The 20,189-nt window shown below is 28.2% G+C and overlaps 1 protein-coding gene across 1 annotated transcript; it reads right to left on the minus strand.

Moving 5' to 3' along the window:
* Nucleotides 1-1,138: 1,138 nt before the first annotated feature.
* On the minus strand, nucleotides 1,139-11,365 carry LOC130809803 (alcohol acyltransferase 9). The gene is made up of 2 exons (XM_057675608.1): nucleotides 10,735-11,365; nucleotides 1,139-2,255 (listed from the first exon to the last, which is right to left on the minus strand). The coding sequence occupies exons 1-2, from the start codon at nucleotides 11,167-11,169 to the stop codon at nucleotides 1,329-1,331; spliced, it is 1,362 nt and encodes a 453-aa protein (XP_057531591.1). The 5' UTR covers nucleotides 11,170-11,365; the 3' UTR covers nucleotides 1,139-1,328.
* Nucleotides 11,366-20,189: the final 8,824 nt, after the last annotated feature.

Consider the following 20,189-nt stretch of genomic DNA (forward strand, 5'->3'; position numbering starts at 1 on the left):
AGATGTTTAGAAAATATTTCTTGAAATTCCACTAATTAATCAGATCGTTTAATGTTCGTGGTTAGGGTTAAGACATTTGCCAAACATTGATTAGCAAATAATGCACATATAGCTTTAATCACATAGGACCAATATAGACTTGATGCATTGGCAGATACAAGGTGTGGTCATCGATGTCAGTTGACCTCAGTTAAATCCAAAATAAAATCAAATAGTATTTGTAAATATATTCTAGATGAGATGGTTCGTGCTATTATCTCCCACAGGAAAGACCATGGCTCAAACCCATTACTTGGTTTTTGATGTTTCATATATAAATTTTTAATTTTCATTGTATTAGCCATCCAATAATACCCCAATTTATTGGCATGACATTATGCGTCGCTTCCAAAATATGAAAACGTGGTGTGGGTATTTGCGTTAATTTATTTAATGGTTATTGTAAATTTTTTAATTATTGATATCACTTTTTTTTTTTTTTTCTGAATCCGCCACTGACTTGATGTAAGTTAATTTTTTCGGACCAACAACGGTTGGTGTCCGACTAGATGAAAGTGAGATTGACTAGCAATGTTCCAAAGATTTTAGTTGGTAACACAATCCTTATTTGATCTCCATTCATAAAAGCCATGGATCATAATCCACAAATAAATTATATATATGCAATTTTACTTTTTTAGGTTGTCATCCCCTATGTTACTTTTTTTTTTTAATTTTGATGGTGCAAGACTTTTAGTTTTTTTGATGTTGAATTATAATAAAATGATATATTAAATAATGTTGACTTCTTATTGATTAGAAGTTTCAGATAATGTTTATTATTAAAGGTCAATCGAAAACAATATCTTTATTATCATTATAATTAAAAGTGTACAACAATAGTAAAATTGCATACATCCAGCCACTTAATAGCATTGAGAAATAAAATGATGAAACAAAGTTAGACGGAGGGAGTAGTAGGACACTAGGACAAGCTGAGAGCCAAACCCAAAATCTTACATAGGAAAAACAGTACTTACTATAGGTGAGATAAATCTCATAGAGAATTCTACTCTAAGATTTTTTAAACAAATAATAAGTAAAAAAAATAATCCTTTAATATAGAAAGATATTCAAGAAAATGCAACACATAGGAGTACAATTTTGAGGCTAAAATTTTTATAATTTATTTCATGCTCTAAATAAAGAGAAAATAATATAAAATTATTATTTATCTTGTTTTATAATTACAAAGTTAGTACAAAAATACATATTCCACTACAAGATATGGAATGTTTAGGTATACATTGTGAATTTCGATATGTGATCAGTTAGAGAACGGGCAAGTTTTAAGAATCAGACGGAGTATTATTTATGTCTTCATTGTGAAAACCATTGAACTGATCAATTTGAGTGATGTAATACTCAAATTTTTCTGCATTATTTTGAGGTGATGAAATGAGAATTCTAGTAGAGTCCGGATGATTCATTACGGGCAAAAACAAGCAATATATATCGCTAACCACAGGACCCATTTGCAAAGCTTTTCCTGACCCAAAATCTAGATCTTCCAACCCAAATTTAGACCATTGAGATATTACAAGTGTAGTGGATAAATCTGTTTTGACTTTTTTATCCTCTAAAAAGTCAACCATTGACCTTATGCAATCATCATTTAAGGTTGACTTTGCTTGTTGTACCAACTTCACTCCATGACTTATGTTATTTGTGGTCAAATCTTTGACTGTTGTCTCAGCACATCCAAGCACAAATCCATTCCCATAATACCCTTTTGGTAACTCTGGTTTAAGTCTCTTCCTAATGTTGACTGAAAATAGAAGTTTGACTTTGACTAGATTTGACAAGTTTAATGATTTAACCCAAGCTTGCCACGTGTGAGATGCAAGGGCTTCAAATGTGGTACATTTTTGTGAAGGAGTGATTTTACTTTTTAAGGAAAGGATTTGTGGGAGGTTAAATGTAACGGAAATGGAAACAAGGGGTTGAGATTGTAAATATTTGTCGAGAGCAAAATGGTCATTTTGCTCCATTTCAGGGGTAATTTTGACATAGGCAGAATGAGGAAAGGTCACTTGTAATGGGTATCTGGGTTTTAACAAGTTTCTAGAATGGAATGGTTGGATTGGGAGATCGGAATTGGGGTTAGAAGTAAGGTAAGACCAATCATTTAGAAATTGAGAAGTGCCAATACCATCACATAGACAATGATTGATGGCTGTGCATAATATCATTCCACCACATCTCAACTTAGTTACCTGCATAGGTTAATAAAAATTAAATGGTTACATTTACTTTTTTTGGCTAATAAAAATGATTTTTGGATTTAATTTTAAATAATTCACGAATTACAATATTAAAGTTTAAAAAGTTTGTGAATTATAATGTGAATGTTTATTTTTTGTAAATTACAGTCTCAAAGTGTCAAAGTTTATTGCATTCAGGCTACATTCTAGGCCAAATTCTAGAATTCCGACCACTTAACCTAAAATTACGATTAGCATGAATAATGTTGACTTTGATACTTAGGTGTCGGTAATTTTGCAAAAAATAAATATTGAAGCTGTAATTCGCAAAAGTGTCAAATTCTAATGTAATTTATTCTTTAGTTTTTAGTGAAAAATGCATGTAATTTTGACGGTAATAATGCTTTCATGCTCAAATATATATTTTCTTTATCATTTTTCCTTACTACTCAATCTACCCTCCCAAATGGTAATTGATGATAACATATTTATAAAGAAATTTTTTTAATAAAGTAAGAAAACATAATCAAAAATCTTGCCAAGTAACTTAATTTCTAGCTAAATTATAGTAATTTTTTTATTATTTCCACTACAATTAGCAACAATTATAGGTAATTGAATTTAGATAATTTGTGCATTTGCACTAGAAATTAAGCTAGTTTATATGATAAAAAAATATCTATTTCCTTTGATCATTTATTTAAGGGATGCAAATTAAAGGCATGCTTGAATTGGGTGTAAATATTTAAGGAGTAAAAAAAAATCAAAGTAAGAAAATAAAGTTGTTAAATGAGAAATTAGTAAAATTTGACTATTGTAGAGGTAAGAGAATGGTTGCAAAGTAATGAAAAATGAAGGGAGCTTTTAATTTTGTGGGATAAATATTTACCTTAGGGAAGGATGGGGAATATATTATCTCCATAATAGGGAAAATCATCTTCTTTTTACATCATTATTTTTATTTCATGTTTATTTTACTTTTTCACAACTATCTCAACTACTTCAAATGCATTTCTATTTATTTTTATTTCATTAGTTCGACTTTATTTCCTCCTTAAATATTTACACTCAATCCAAGCATTACCTAAGAGGAAAAAAAAAATTTTCTACATTAATTAAAACTTTCATATCAATCAATCTTCGATTTAGTGAAATAATGTAGTTGGACTAATTAGGTAGGAATAGATTGATGTCCTTGTATTAAAGTTGTAAATGCTCAAAGTTACTTGATTTTAGGAGTAGTCTTTCCCTATGAATAAGGGAGCAAATTCACAAATTATACTGATGCAATATGTATTTTTTGAATTGTTACATGTATTGGATGTTCAAATGTTTATGATTTTTCTACCCACAAAATCTTTAGTTTGTGTAGTAATAAACTGATAATTATGCAATATATATTGATTAACTTTATTTTTAATAAGAGCTTTACCAATCAAATAATATACTAATATTATTGGAAATCTCAAATGATTTGTTCGAAGTGCTTTGCTAAATATTAAGTGCGATTAAGAATATAATACATGTTAAAAGTGATTTATAAGTTTCCAGAAAATGGAACAATTGTGATAAATAGGAGAGATATGTAATTATTAAGAAATTGTATTTTTATTACTTTAAGAAAAAATTTTAAATGAAGATTAATAATTTTGAAAAATAATTTTACATGATTGTCGATAAGGTTATGATAGTTTAAAGAAAATAAAAAGGTGAATTTCTCTTTCCTATTTTATTTATTTCATTTATTTTCTGAAAATAGTTTTAATATAGACTAATACAATCAAATTATTTCGGATAAGATCTATTCAGTTACGAAAATAGTTTATTCAATCATTCGGTTTAAACAAAATTATATAGGTTTGAAAAAGATAATATAAAAAATGGTAAAGATTTTTACATTCTTGCATTAAAATCTCAAATTTTTGATTTTTAGCTTTTCAAACAATAAAATCTTTTACCATTGATCTTTTACAATTATCCATTCACAACAAATCAATATAATTGCTAAATTACATTTATCAGCAAATAAAGACCAAAAAACATTTAGGGGTTTGAAAAAAAAAAGGTGACAATCAAACGTCAACAAATATCAGCAAAAGTTTAGTTAAAGATAATCAAAATGAAATCATGCCAGAGAAAACAATCTCAGCAATTACCTTTTTCTTTTGTTCAATTCTTTAAAGTTTGAAAAAAAAGTTTTTCTAAAAGTGAAAAACATTTCATTATTATATAATTGAATGTCACACTTTTAATATTTTTAGCCTTTTATATTTGGCCAGGTGCCGTCACAAATAAATAAATCAATTAATGTATAATTTCCGATAAATAAGTGGTAAAACTTAAACAAAAATATATTACTAATACTTAGTTTACCAAAAATTGTACACGTACATTTTATCAAAATTAACACATACTATTCTTTATCAAAGCCTAAATTTCTAATGAAATAACGCAAATAGAATATTTTTTGACATACAAACTTGGATAGGCTTGAAATTAGAATAAATTCAAATCAAAATTAGTGTTAATTTTTATAGTTAGAAATTTTATATCGAGTCAGCCTTGAGTTCGGCTAAAATAATAATAATCATCAAATTAAAATTGATAAGAAAATGTTTTATTTGGTAGCTTATTTAATTTAAGTTCACAATAAAAAATATTTAGTCAAAACAAAAAAAATAATAGAGTTGACTGAACTCGTTACATAATTAATCTTTTTTTATACCTCCACTAGTAACATGTTACATTTATTTTCCCTTCTTTTTTTCCGGTCCTTTCATAACATATATAACATTCTAATATTTTTTTAAATATATATTTTCCTTCAAATCAAAATTAAATTATTCAATATATTTTAGTTTGTTTTTTTAAAAAACCCAAATGTGGAAGCATATGGGTGTTTGAGGGAGAATAAAAGCATGTGATGTTTTGACGTTTAAGAGTAGCTACTCGACAGAAAGAACATGTATAAATGTAAAATAAGCCACGAAAGAAAGAATCATAGCCAAAATAAAAAGTTGCTTTCAATATTAAAAACCAAAATGAGTATATTTTTTGTGTGGATGGCTGAAAGAACTCCTACTTCCAACTCCTTAAAAGCAACCAATCCTTTTTTATGTTGGCATCATTCGAAAAAGGAAGGGAGACAATAAGCTTCAATATTATCCCAAATTAATCGGGGACTTCAACATACACTAGTTGTAACAATTTTTATATAACAAAGAGTACATGAATTTAATTTTTTCACTAGAAATGTGTTTTTAGTCTAAAGTTGATGTTGGTGTTCGAACAAGCAAATAAGATGCTCATTCGAGCATGTGTCTCTTTAAAGATGTCTTACTAGCCCAATCCATTAAATTTTAATGTTTATTTACTGTATTCTTAACGTCTACTTACACTATACTTAATGCCTACTTACAATATGCTTAATGTCCACCGAAAAAGTACTTAAATGCCTACCGAGAAACTTAGCTTACTAGCCTACTTACCATATCTTTAATATCTACTTACAATATCTTTAATGCCTACTTACAATATACTCAATACCCACCGAGTAAGTACTTAAGTACTTACAATATTCTAAATGCGTACTTATAATATTCTTTATGCCTACGGAAAAACTTACTCTATATTTTCCTTTTAGGGCTAGTCCAATTAGAAATGGTCTCTCACAAGAATTTGTGTTTTAGAAAATCCTAGTCTTATGAAATCGCGGTGTGTTGTCTCTAGTGGTGGATTAATAAAAGTAAGGATAAAAGTTTTTTGGACTTTGAATTTGATGCGAATTGTATAAGTCTGAGAGAAAATAATTGAGGTATTTGGGTAATGTTAACCCTAAAATTAAACTTTTTATAAAGAAAAAACAACAAAAATGTGCAGCAATCTGGATATTGGGATTTAAATTTAGGTTTTGAGGATGGAAGACAAAGACTACTACCAACTCTTCCAAGATGTTATGCTGTGAATTGTTAGCATTAAACACTATTAGATCCACCCCTGGTTTCCTCCAAGAGAAGCTCTAGAGAGAGTATGCGCGAGAAGCGATAGTGTTAAAATTTAAGAAATAGACATGGACAATCTAAACAAGAAGTATAAAAGATAATCCACTTACTACCCTAAACGAGGATCACTACTAAAACCGATAAGTAGTATGAGTTACTCCTCAACTTTATAAAGTGATACAGTTTCTTTGCTTTCTCCGATGTGGGAAAACTCACTTGTGTTCAACAATGGATAATTTAACGAAGTCACCATTCAAGATGGAGTAATCTTGAAGATATAGCTTACATGAAAGCCTATAGAGGTGGTTGAGTGTCTCAAATTGTAGTGATAAGAGAAAGCAAACACTACATAAGTTTGAGCGTAAAAATATAGTGATTGTAAATAAAAGATTGATGTAATTCTTAAATCACACATTCAAGGGTAATAACATATACATCCTTTAAGGCTGTAAGTAAGAAGCTAAATATAAAAACTTTTAGTATAAAAATATTATTAGTTACATTGTTATACATGTAATTTGTGAAGTTATAGAATAAAAGTCTATTTTAGGTGATGAATTTACTTTTTATACAAAACCTATGGAATAAAACTAATATTTTGCTACATTAATGTGTTTCATATTGTTCTTGTTGTTATTGAAAACCCTACTTTTAAGTTTTAAAATCCTTGGTATCAGAGCTTAAGGTTGTTGATTGTTAAGGCTTTAGGTATGTGGAAGACAAAACACAAAGCTTTAGATTGTAAAGGAAAACATTGAAAGGCTTTGGATGGTTAAAGAGAAAGAGAAAATGCCAAAATATGAGCTTATGTTTGTTAATCGTTAAGCTTAGATGACAAAGAACACTGATGTTGAGAAAGGTGGATGTATATTGAGTTTGAGCACTCATATCACATCTGCAAAGATGAAAGGTATTTCACAACTTCGAGAAATTATAAAAAGAAAGAATGTTCTTGTTGAGAGGATGAAAAAATTAAGGTTGAAGTCATTGGAGAAGTGTTTTTGATGCACAATGAAAGGTGTGAGATACATACATAAGATAATAAGAATTCTAGTCTTATTGAGGATATCAAAGAATAGAGGATAAACCATAATTAGCTGTGAAGATGGAGTCCTGATGGTGACTAGTACAAGTATGGTCCTCTACGGAGGATTTAAAGGGAACAATTATGGTCATGTATTTGAATGCCGAGGAAGTATATAGACAAGCGAACACAAATAATGTGAGATTGAAGTCCATAACAAGGGTGACAATTGTAGATCTACTATTCATTCAAACAAAATTGTTTGTGAAAAATCCTGAAAAGTGCTTTGTCGAAAATCATAATCTCGAGAGGACGTTAAAGCCAATTACAGATTGTGATTTTTAAGAGAAGCTCTAGAGAGAGTGAGAAGGGAGAACCACCATTATTTTAGAAAATCTTAAAGCAAAATTTCACAATTAAAGAGGTTTGAAGGCAACTCAAATGAGAACTTGTAGACAGGACCACCCATTGGCATATGCAATGGCCCAGAGCCCATATCCAAGGAGGTCTTAAACGGCACAACCATGGTTTTAAAATCTATATCTGATCTACGATTCTATAATACTACGATTTCAAAATAGGCGACCGAACTGGAATGTAGGTAGGATTTTAATGTTGGTAGAATTACGTCATCCTACTTAGCTCAAGATTTTAGTTGGTAGGATCATAACTGGATTGCACGATCCTATAATTCAACAATCCGATCCTACAAGGATAACTAGAATCATAAAAAAATTCCAAAAGTCAAGATTTTACTTATGTATAATATCTATATATCTAAATAATCATATCAATATGACTATAGAATTCAAGTTTCTCTTAATTTGCAGTTTAAAAATGTCAATAAAAATATGTTTTTTTGATAGATGAAGTTAAATAAGTTTTTATTTACACCTTAAAACTTAAGAAAAACAAATATAATTAACCATTTATTATCCAAAGCATATTAATGTATATGTGTAGGATCCTACAATCTGATGATTCAATTCTACTAATTTCTATCCCACCCCTTCAACAATTTTACATAGAATCCCAATCCTAACAATCTTGGACACAACTATTTTTTATGTACAACTCTAGTCGTAACTTATTTGTAAATAATAAAAGGTTATAGTGTTTTATAATGGAGCAATTTTATAGATCATTGATAATTGCTTCTTTTTAAGGTTTTAAGCATCCCATTGAGAAAAACCACAAGTAATGAGCTTAGATTATTTGCTTAGCTATATCTATTTTATCTGGTAAATACCTGCTATTAATAGAAATTAAAAAGTAATAGAATTTAATTTACCAATAATAATACATTTTATTTATCTATTAGTAGTGAATAATTTACTTACTCGATCATTTCAGTTTTTTCTTAAATATTTGCTTGGGATCAAATGTTTATTACATTTTTGAACAAATGCTTCTTTATTTCTGTGAACCAAACACAACCTAATAATTTTACTTTAACTTCTAATTTTCTTAGTTACTTAATTAGTGAGTTGTCCAGCATCAATGCTATGCAGAGTACTCCTATTAAATAATTTGTAATGTGTATACTCCAAATAAAATATACTTTCTCCATAGGGGAGTATATTATATGAATATATATACTATTTCCTTTCATTATATATTTGTTGTATTTCACTTTTTAGTTTTTATACTGTTCCATGCTTAATTTTATATATATATATATATATATATATATATATATATATATATATATATATATATATATATATATATATATTTTGATATACTAACTACAATATATAAAATTATTTTAAAAAATATTAAGATAACAAGTATTTCATAACATCAAAAATATAATAAAAATGTTAGGGAAATAATGCACCAATATGTTTTCAATTAAAGCTTTTCTAATAATTATGTAAAAGGACAAAAACAAAAGTGGAGTTGGATAATTCTTTATCACCTTTGTTTATATGTAATGGCCCACTTTTTTTTTTTTTTTTCTTTACTGAATTTCGTTCTGAAGTCTCTTTACTTGTTATTTAGATAACTAAACTTTTGACAAATTAATAGTATTGGCTTGTCGTCATTCCTTCTCTTTATTTCATTAGAGTTCATTTCATTCATTTATAAATTAAATAGATTTTGAATCAACCTGCCCTTTATACTTATAATCAACATTAATATAAATAAGATTTTAATTTAAGATTATAGCTTGGAAATATTGCATGGGCATAGTAAAAATAGATAAATTATTTGAAGGTCTTGTGTAATTTCAAAAATTGTGATATTTTTTTAACAATTTTGTAGATTTTAATCACTTAACATATACCACGTAATTTAATACTGAGGATTTTAAGCCTCTAATTTTTCGGGGCCCTATACGATCAAACATGCTAAACATGCTCAGAACCTTCCCTAAAATATTTGACATAAAGTAGTTATGAGAGAATTATTAGCTATTTTAGTAGCTGTTAGTGTTGGAGAGTTGTAATAGTACGATTGTAGTTGTAGCGTATTTATCTATCTAATTGGATGTGTAAATTATTACTCTGCAATAAACATGGGTTATATTAAGGATTCTTCTATTTTGGGTAAAATCAACCGCTTTCTTTTAATTCTCCTTATGAAAAGAGTACGGGTATAGATTGTCCGTCATCTTCCCTCACTTAGACTCTACTCTTGAACTGGATATTGGTTATGATGACGATGGTTATATTAGTTGTTTAAATATAGTTATTGAAAATAGAGAAAAATCTTAAAAGCTATAAGTTGTAACATTATGAAAACATTAAATTAATGAATAGCTATATACGATCAATATTGCTACTTACCAAATACTCACACACAAATTTCCGGGTAAAACTATCTAATCATAAAACGCTCTTTATATATAATTCAAATTGCACAACTAACATTATTAGTAGCATATAAATTCTTTATTATGAAGTCATTTCATAAGAGTAGCTCAATACTCATATTTTTCCTAAAGTAATACTTTAGTCTTGTTTGAACATAACAACATAAACTATTACACCCAACATACCCATATATATGTTTGATATATCGTATATCAACTTGGATAAAATCTTTAGAAAATAAATGACAAGAAAGAGGGGAAACAAGGAAAAACAACCTGCGTTATGAAAACAAGGAAAATAAATAATTGTTAAAATAGAGAAAATCTTAAAAGCTATTTTCATTTTAAAGCTATAAGTTGTAATGTTATGAAAATCATTACATAAATGACTAAATACTACTAATGCTAGTTACTAATTCATTGTGAGACACTTTTTATATAGATTGAATAGTCTAACTAACATAATTATTAATATATGAGCTGCTTATTTTAAAACAGTTTCTCACAAAAATAGTTCAATAATCATATTTTTCCTATAGTAATACTTTAACCTCATTTGACCATAACAACAGCTTAAACTGCTAGGCCGCACAATCATATGAAATCATTATAATAAATGTCAAGAAAGATCATAGGCAAGAAAAAAACCTGAATAACAAGTGGAGGAACATCCAAGAAGCTAAAAGCATCAACTTTGTAAAGAAGTTTTCTCCAAGACTTATTAGGCTTATTAGAAAACTCCAAGAACTCATCCACAGAGTATGTTTCAAGAAATGCTTCAGCAAACAGAGCACCTTCACCATTACAATCTACTTCAAGCTTTTCATTACTTCCTCTTAATCTTCCTGCTAATGGGTAGTACTCTGTAAGTACTTTTGATAGAGATTTCTTCAGTTTTTCCACACATATTCCTTTTTTAAAGAGGTAAAAGTACTTTATGGAGAATCTTAAAAACTTCTGATCATCAAGATTTGATAGATATAATGATTCCTTTGGTGTTGGACGATCTGGGGTGATTAATATGGGATTGTTTGGGTAGTAACAATCTGGGATTTCTGGGGATTTCTTGCTGTCTGCTGTCATTTTTATTTTTTCTTTTTTTTCCCTTCTTTTTTGGTCTTATATTTTGAAGAGAGAGATTGGTGGTAGAGGAAGAAGAATTGAAAGAGATGGGGGCCTTTGTTGAGGAGTGGGGTGGCAAGGAGAAGAGATCTTCCATTTTTAAAGGGACATACATGGTTTATTAATAATTGTTCAATCCCATTCTATTGCTAAATGTTCCATGTGTCATCTGATATTATTTTTTTTGTGAGCTATTTAAAATTGATTCGATTCAAAATGCTTCCTGTATAAAGGTAGAGGTGTTGGAAATAAATTTGATAATCAGATATTTATTTGATTTTGTAACTAAATCCGATTTGGTAGGACATAAAAATGGATTAACAATAATGTAAAAACCAACATGGATACTATACCTGTTTTTAAACCAACCTGTAACCCGAAAACGATTCAATGATCTGAATGAACACCTCTAAGTACAACTAGGTTCTTGATATTCTTGTTTGATTTGTATCATTATAACTTTTATTGTAATATAGTAGTATTTTTTTGTAATTTTAAATTAAATAAAATTAAATATATTAATAATTAAATTCGTGTAGGATGGTATCAAAATATATGATATTCAACATGAATATACATGAGGTAGTATTGGTTAATAAATGATTGAGTTGATTTAGCAACTAAAAACTCTCTTTTCTCTTGTGAGTTGTAATGAAAGCTCAATTCTCACACCTACATGAACACCTACTTGTCATTACTACTCTTATTGATAGAGAATTTTATTCACCCTAAAATAAAATATCTCAAATAAATCGAAATAATAAAATTTAGAAACGTATAATTTTTAAAATTGTATTTAACATTTTCAACGGACTATTTATATCTTTTTGATAAAGCTTTTAATAAATAGCTTTTTACATAAAATATATTTTTTGTTAAGTTTTGAAAATTTATATATGAGCAATTATTTGAAGACTTTTTTATGGCTCAATATGCGCAAAGATATCTACTTCCATATATGAAGAAATTATTTCAAGAGTTCTTACATAAATATACCTTACTCCCTTTTTTGTTATTTTATATTATATTAACTAATATCAATGTTTTACATAATTAAACTAAAATTTTATAAGTGGTAAACTATATTAAATTGACTAGTTAAGGGAAAATTGTACTTATAAGTACTAGTCATCACTAAAATTATATTTTTAAGGAGCACAATTCCGAAATTATTATAAATAAAAGTTAAAAACCTATGACAAGGGAAAAACTATGGGCTAAAAATTTAAATTATATTTAGAAGTCAATTTTGTAAAGATAAATTTGCAGAAAAAGAAATGACAAGGATTGATTTTAAAAAAAATAAAAATAATGGGTGAAGAAGAATGAAAAATCTAAAGGTGGATATGCTAATGTCATGTACGATGAGATTCCACTTGAAGCTTAACAAGCAGGGGAAAGAGACTAAAGAGCACATTGGGAGAGGGGCAGTGAAGTTTATGCCACAAATTCTTGGTGGAGCATGCATGAACCTATGGAGTATGGACTATCGATATGGTCCTTTCTATTTACTGATCACAAATTCTTATATCAAACAGTTTTATCGTGAGATATATTTTATATATAAACTAAATAGTCTAATAGTACAAATTATTAGTATATAAACTTTTTGTTTTAAAATCGTTTATTTGAAAAACGCCGAAAAATGATCTCTCACCAAAACAGCTCTTTTCTAACATGATTTTGCTGCAAAAGTTATTTTTTTTTATTTAACTCTATCCTTACTATATAGAAGTTGGGAATTTGGATACATAAATAATTTATTATCTACTTCTCTTATTTTGGGATAAAGTATGGATCAGAGTTAGGGATGGGTATGGATCTTATACTCTAAGGGTTTAGATACGACCTGATCTTGATTTAAGGCTCTAAAATTCACTTATTTTTGGACTCTATGGGTCCGGGTCAAATCTTGGTCCATGTTCACATGTTTGAGATCCAAATCCAACTCATTAATCCATTTACTTTTTTTAAAAAAATTATATATTAGCTATTATGTGTATTAGTTTGATTTGGAATTTTTTTATATTATGGAACAATACATGATTTGAAACTTTGTCGGTTCATGTAATTGGATATGTGGTTGTTATATTTATACTTTCAAAATCGAAAGACTTGATGAATATTTCGTTTTAAAAACTTGAATGTTTGAAAACTACATATATATGGTCGCTCAATTAATATAAAGTATTAGAAAATCCATGTTAGTTATAAATATCCAAATACAAAGAGGAAGAGCTCTTATGATGTGAACCCTAGTTTTACTCTCTTGTATATGCCTCTCTTAAACCCCTAACGATGTTCTAAGACTCCTTATATAGCCCTAAAACATACTCCCTCTATTCTTTTTTGATCTTCCACTTTGGGTTTTTCATACATATTAAGGAAGATAGAATCTTTGGGTTGTAGTGGGTATTATTTTAATTAAATAGTAGTGTGAAGTAATGATTGTATTGGAAGTATGAGGTTGTAGTGAGTATTATTTTAATTAAATAGTAGTGTGAAGTTATGATTGTATTGAAAGTATGAGAGAGAAAATAATTATAAATAAAAGAAAAGGGTTACATTAAAAGAAAAGGGGGGTTTTAAGGGGTAAAAGTGGGATAAAAACTTTCTAAAAATAGAAAGTATTCTAAAGTGGAAAGTATTCTAAAGTGGAAGAACTTTTGAAACTACCCGTTATAGTAATGTGCAAGATCAAAAAAGAACGGAGGGAGAATTAGAATAACCTAGGGCAAAAGACTTAAAAGCCCAAACAAAACCGGATACAAAACAGAATCACTGTGGGCTGCTACACATTGCTCGACTCGAGCTGGATTGGCTCAACCAGTCGAGCGCCAGTTCTGAGCTCACTGGACAACTTCTGTTTTGCTCTTCATCCTCGACCACTCGAGCCATCTTCGAAACCTTTCATGAGCACTCTCTTGCCTTCATCAAGGCACACAAAGTCTCCCACTTTGATCACTTCATCAAATTATTGATCACTTATTCACTTAAAAGAAGCTTCTCATTGTGTATTTTTAATGCACCTGAAAAATTTTCAAACATAAACTTTTTTCATAAGCAAGGTGTTCAATAGAATATCTCTTTTAATTAACTATATTTTTTTAAAAATACAAGTATCCAATGGAAAATTGGTTTTTGATTTGATTGTGTTTCATAAAAAAAACGCTAAGTAATTTTATGCATTTTTCTACTGAATATTAGGCTAGGAGATACAAATACCATCTAGTTGGGCATATAAGTATGAGTTATTCAATAATAAACTTTTTGTTGAACTAATGAGCAATATTTGTGATAATTTTTTATAATTGTTATATTTAATTTATTTTTAGAAAAAAATATTAGTAATTTAATTGGAACAAAGAATTATGTAAATGTCTTATTTGTCAATGTTTTTTTCCCTACTCTATAGCCTATACCTAACACATACTAGTTGGGTATATAATTATAAATTATTTAATAATAGAGTTTTTATTGAATTAATGAGCAATATTTGAGATTATTTTAGTTTTTACAAAAAATAATAATTTAACGAGAACAAATAACTATAGAAATGTCTTATTTGTTTCTACTTTTTTTCGCACGCTATACCTTATTAATTTTTATACATATCTCTTTAAAAATTATAATTATCTTTAATTTTTAACGTAATAAAATTAAATTTTTAATTCTTGTGAAAAACAATCATGTAGCGTGTAAAACAGAATGGAGTAACTATCAAAGTACAAAGGGATGGTCATGGTCTTGTAGTTGTTGATTACACCAATGATGGTGATAATGACTTTATAAGCATGTTTGATAATTGTAACTGCACTCTTAGTCTAACACTGGTAGATTATATTATCATTAATTAATCTGTTGCTAATCTACGTGGGTTGATCACATAAAATAGAGCTCCAATACAATACGTGGAGCCCTAAATATATGGTATTGCAATCGAAGTTTGAATTCTGATAAAGACAGATTTCATTCAACAACAAAATCTAAAATGGTATGATGCCAAAGTCACGCGATCGATCACACTCTTATCTAATCATAAGCCACATTGCTACATATTAGTTTATACACTCATCATACTCACTTCACACCACCATCATTTTGCCTACCACCTTCTACGTTTTCTATTTGGTCTTTCTAAACCTTATCTATACACAACCAATTTGAGTTTCATTCTAACCAGAATAAAATTAAATGATGTTGATCACATAAAAAAATGATTAATAAGGGTTTTTGGAGTTTTTGCTATCACATATCAAAGCTCATATATACTAACTTAACTAACCAACGTATATATTATTATCTCTAGAAATATAATTGTTTATATAACTGAACATTATCAGTTGATAGCATTGACTGAGCATAGATCCACCTCTAATCCCACTTAAGGGTTCTTTGGTTTGTATAAAAAAAATGAAAATAGAATGGTTACATTTTCGTTTTGGAAGTTATTATTATTGATTGTTTGGTAAGTACCAAAATGGAAATTTTTGTAAGGAAAATTTGACCAATCTTCTATCCATCAATCCATACAATTTTGAAAGAGAAATAATAAATGTTATAATTGGTATTAGAGCGGGTTTATGTTCTTATACGTTTGACTTCTAAGATTTTAAATGATTTCTAAAAATTTTTTATTACTATTGTGAAAAGGGGTAAAAATAGACATGTCAGTTTGTCAAAGTGAAATTAATAAGTTGTGTTGTGGCTTGATATATGTCAGCTCTAGTAAATTAAGAATATATATGACTATTGTGATTATATAATAATCATTTTGCTTATTTATGGGATGCTTATTGTTCTTCAAGTGATTATATGAATAAGGGTAAGGAAACTTAATGTCGAATGTTTGATGACCCGTAAAACCCCAAGGTTGATGCGTTGTTGAATGCTTCTTATTTTTAGTGTTTGTAAGATTTGTTTTCATTTTCATTTAATTACAATTTTTAATTGATTATAATAAGGCTTAGGTTAATTAGGTTTTATCGTTGGTTAGTTTATTGGTTTTATTTTTTTCTTTTATCTTAGTTATAGAAATTTGATTTTCACCATTAATATGAAGGATAAATTTACTCTCCTGTCTTACTTACTTTTTGAGATTCTATAATTTGGTTACATAATTAAACCTTATAATCTTGAGTTTGGTTACTTAGTGGACTTATAATAAAAGTAAAAATTATTCTAATTCTTTCTTGTGGTTCAACCACTACTCTTTATTAGTTATAATAAATAATATTATATAATTAGATCTGTAAGGATTACAAGGTTAGAAAATTCCTACAAGCATGAGAAAAAGAAAATTAACAGATTTAGTAGGTAATTCGAATCAAATTCCTTTTATTAGCAAGAAAGAAAAAACTCTTATTTATTTCAAGTTACTTTAATTTATTTCAAGAGAATATATGCAATGAAAAAACATATATTCAATCTAACTTTATTTGAAGTAATACCAGTACTATTAAAATTTACAAACACTTGAAAGAAAACCCTACTATTACGAATGTCAACGTCACTTTTAATAAGCTGCCTTTCAAATCTAAGAGATGCTTAGATATTCTATACTTTTCCTTAAATGTTGTTACATACACTTTTTCAAAATCCCAAAAAAAATTTATAAAATTTTATATTAATAATTATTACATTTTTAAAAAAATAAAACAATATTTAAATTAAATTATATTTTAACTTATAAATTAAAAATAAAATAAAAACTAAAAACTATTCATAAACAATGGCAAAATGCAACTCATGCAATATGTTGTGGACAGAGGGGCATAAGAATTAAGAAAGAGCAAGAGCAACATTATATTACTAATATATGTTATCTCGTCAAAGAATAAAGACCACCAATTTATTTATATTTTCATAACAATTTTCTGTAATTGTAATGCATATTTGTAAGAGAGGGTCTTTTTGAGAAACCATCTTTAATTGGGCTGATCTAAAAAGGAAAATATAGAGTAAGTTTTTCGATAAATATTAAGAATAATGTAAGTAGGCATTTAGAATATAATAAGTACTTAAGTACTTACTCGGTGGACATTAAGTATATTTTAAGTAGGCATTGAAGATATTATAAGTAGGCATTATGGATATGGTAAGTAGGCTAGTAGGCTAAATTTTCTCGGTAGACATTAAGAATATTGTAAGTAAGCATTTTAAGTACTTTTTCGGTGGGTATTAAGTATATTGTAACAAGCATAAAGAATAATGTAAGTAGACATTAAGAATACAGTAAGTGGACATTAAGATTTAATATACTGAACGTAATAGATGTTTGTCAAAGAGACGGTCTCTGTTATGACATGCTGATTATTTTATCGTTTAGGTGTTACATATTCTCTTATTCTTTTAATTTACCAAGTCAAAAGTAGATTACTATATATATATACATATTGACGTTTTATATGTTAGACAATACTTTGGCCATAAATGACAATAGATTGGAATCAAATTCTTCTAGAATTGACCAAAACAGAAAATTTACTGCGGAAGGAACAAATTATGTTATCATTTTAGATAGAATAAGATTAAGTGATACCTTTAATTTTGAATTCGTATTTTGCATAAGTTAGTGGAATATATTAAAGTGATTGTGTGTAGATTTGTCGATCAACTTAATTGTTTGTTGGTTAACTGATATTATATCATATTTCAGCACTAATAATTGTATTAGTGACGGCTACAGTCTGGGTTGGGTCCATTCTGATTTCAAATGCTTCTAATTCCACAAAAGTGGAACTTGATTCGGACCGTAAGGTTTTGATTTTGATTCCAAATCTTGTTCTTGGCAGTTCATTGGTGGGATAGGAGGCGGTTCTAGACAGTTTGACTCGCGGGTTGAACGGGTTGAACCATTGATCATACTTTTTTTTTTTTTGCTTTAAATTCAAACAAAAAAATTCATATGAAATGTTAAAATAATATGGACATACCTTTCTATTATGGTTTTTAGTCGTTGTCAAATTTGCGTAATCTTAGTCTTCATTTTCTACTTGGTTAATGTCTTTGCTACTTCTCCTGAAGATGTGGATGTACCCATTGTAATCCATGGATCATCATCACCTTGATCACCATCATTCTAGAGTCCTTATGTTTGGACGTCACCTTGATCCCAATCTTTTTTATAAACACATATATGTATAGTATGTGAAGCAACACAAGATCTCTTTTCATCAACCACTCTTTTACTGAAGTAGACGCTGATATAATTATGAAAGCCAAAATTGCAAGGATATACTTTGCAATTTTCGATAATATTGGAAATTTAATTGATTTTTCTTTTCACTATTATAAAATATATAAATATTGATGGGGTGCAATTTCAAAATGATGTTTTAGATATTTATATATTTCTACACTTGAAGAGAATGACTTAAGAAATAATTGTTGAGCATTTATAGAATATAGGTCCTAAGTATTATATACAATAGACTACATATATGTTGGACAAGTATGCAATAATACTAAGTCCAAAAGTAAGCCACAAAGAAAATCGCAAAATTCAAGTCGTGAGACAGAAGAATTTTTGCTTATACTTGTGTTCTGAAGTCTCAATTTGAGACATAACTTAAAGCCGACTCGACTATAAGGAAGACGCCAAGTCGTTGCCAAGGAGCAGCGACTCGTTGCCTAGCTTATGTTCTTTGTTCTTTGCGGTTTGGAAAGTTATATCCGAATTTTATTGATTTTAATCACGTGCTCTATTATAAATAGGGTGGCATGTGAAGGAAATAGACACCCCTTAAGCATTTTTCTGAATTACTCTTAGATTATTCCTTTGTTCATCTTTCTCTTTGTTCCATGAAGCGTGAGAAGAGAGTTATAATCTCATTTAGCATCTTTAAGTTCTTAATTCATCTACATACATTGTTGTTTCTTTTCATTTATAGTGCTAAGTGAATGATGCAATAGTTTGTATCTCTTTGTAAATTTCTAATATCAAATCTTAAGCACCTTGAGGAAGAAATATATATCCGAAAAGGAAAGTGATAGCACACATACTACATATATCAAGTTTTTAGCGACCTTTATTATTGCAACCTCATTTTCAAGAAGTTCTAATTGGTGATCAAGAAGGAGTTTATAGCCAAACACAAAGAGAACACGAATTTAGTTTGTTTGTACTAGTAACTTGTATTTGTATTTGCATTATATTTCCAATATTAATTAGTGTCGTCATTATTGTGGTTAACAAGCTATTAAAAATAGTAATGCATTCACCTATTACTAAATGAATGTTAGATTCGTACACAGTGAATAAAATCTGAGTGCCATAATCACACATTTTTAATATCTTATGTACACCTAGTTTTCATTATTCACATTTTATACTTTGCTCCATACGTTCATTATATAATTGTGTTATTACATAATGATATTTAATAGGAGTAGTCTTTTTCAACAAATCATGCATTGAACTCCAATGGATTGGAGTATCTAACAACCAATACACCTTGTTTGATTCTTAAGTATGATACTCTCTTTAGGAAGTTTCTCTGTTTATATTGGTTGTTTTTTCAAATTTACATTGATTTTTTATAGTTAATTTGTTTTTTCTTTTTTTTTTTTTGATTTGTTCCGTTAGGGATTGAGTTTGAATTTTTGTTGATTTGTTAGTGATTTAGTTCATTTTTGTGATTTGGTGCAACATTTTTGTGATTTGGTAAGATTCTTGAAAAACCAAGCATTTACTATATAGAGTCCTATTAATTATACAAGAAAAATGATATATATACTATTAAGGGTTGTATATAAGAAATAATTTTGTATTTTATTTATGTAATTTACTAGTATTTTTGCTTTGAAAACATAAGAATTCAATTATACTTTATTAGTTTACCGTTTATTCTTTCTTAAGAAATTAAAATAAGTATATAAAATATTAATTATTTCACAATATCTAGAATGGATTCTATTTAAAAGTTAAAAGTATTAATAATAAGAGAATTTATTAATTTTTGATTTACAGCCCTAAGGAC

Source organism: Amaranthus tricolor, chromosome 4, assembly GCF_026212465.1.
Source record: "Amaranthus tricolor cultivar Red isolate AtriRed21 chromosome 4, ASM2621246v1, whole genome shotgun sequence".
NCBI classification, from domain to species: Eukaryota; Viridiplantae; Streptophyta; class Magnoliopsida; order Caryophyllales; family Amaranthaceae; genus Amaranthus; species Amaranthus tricolor.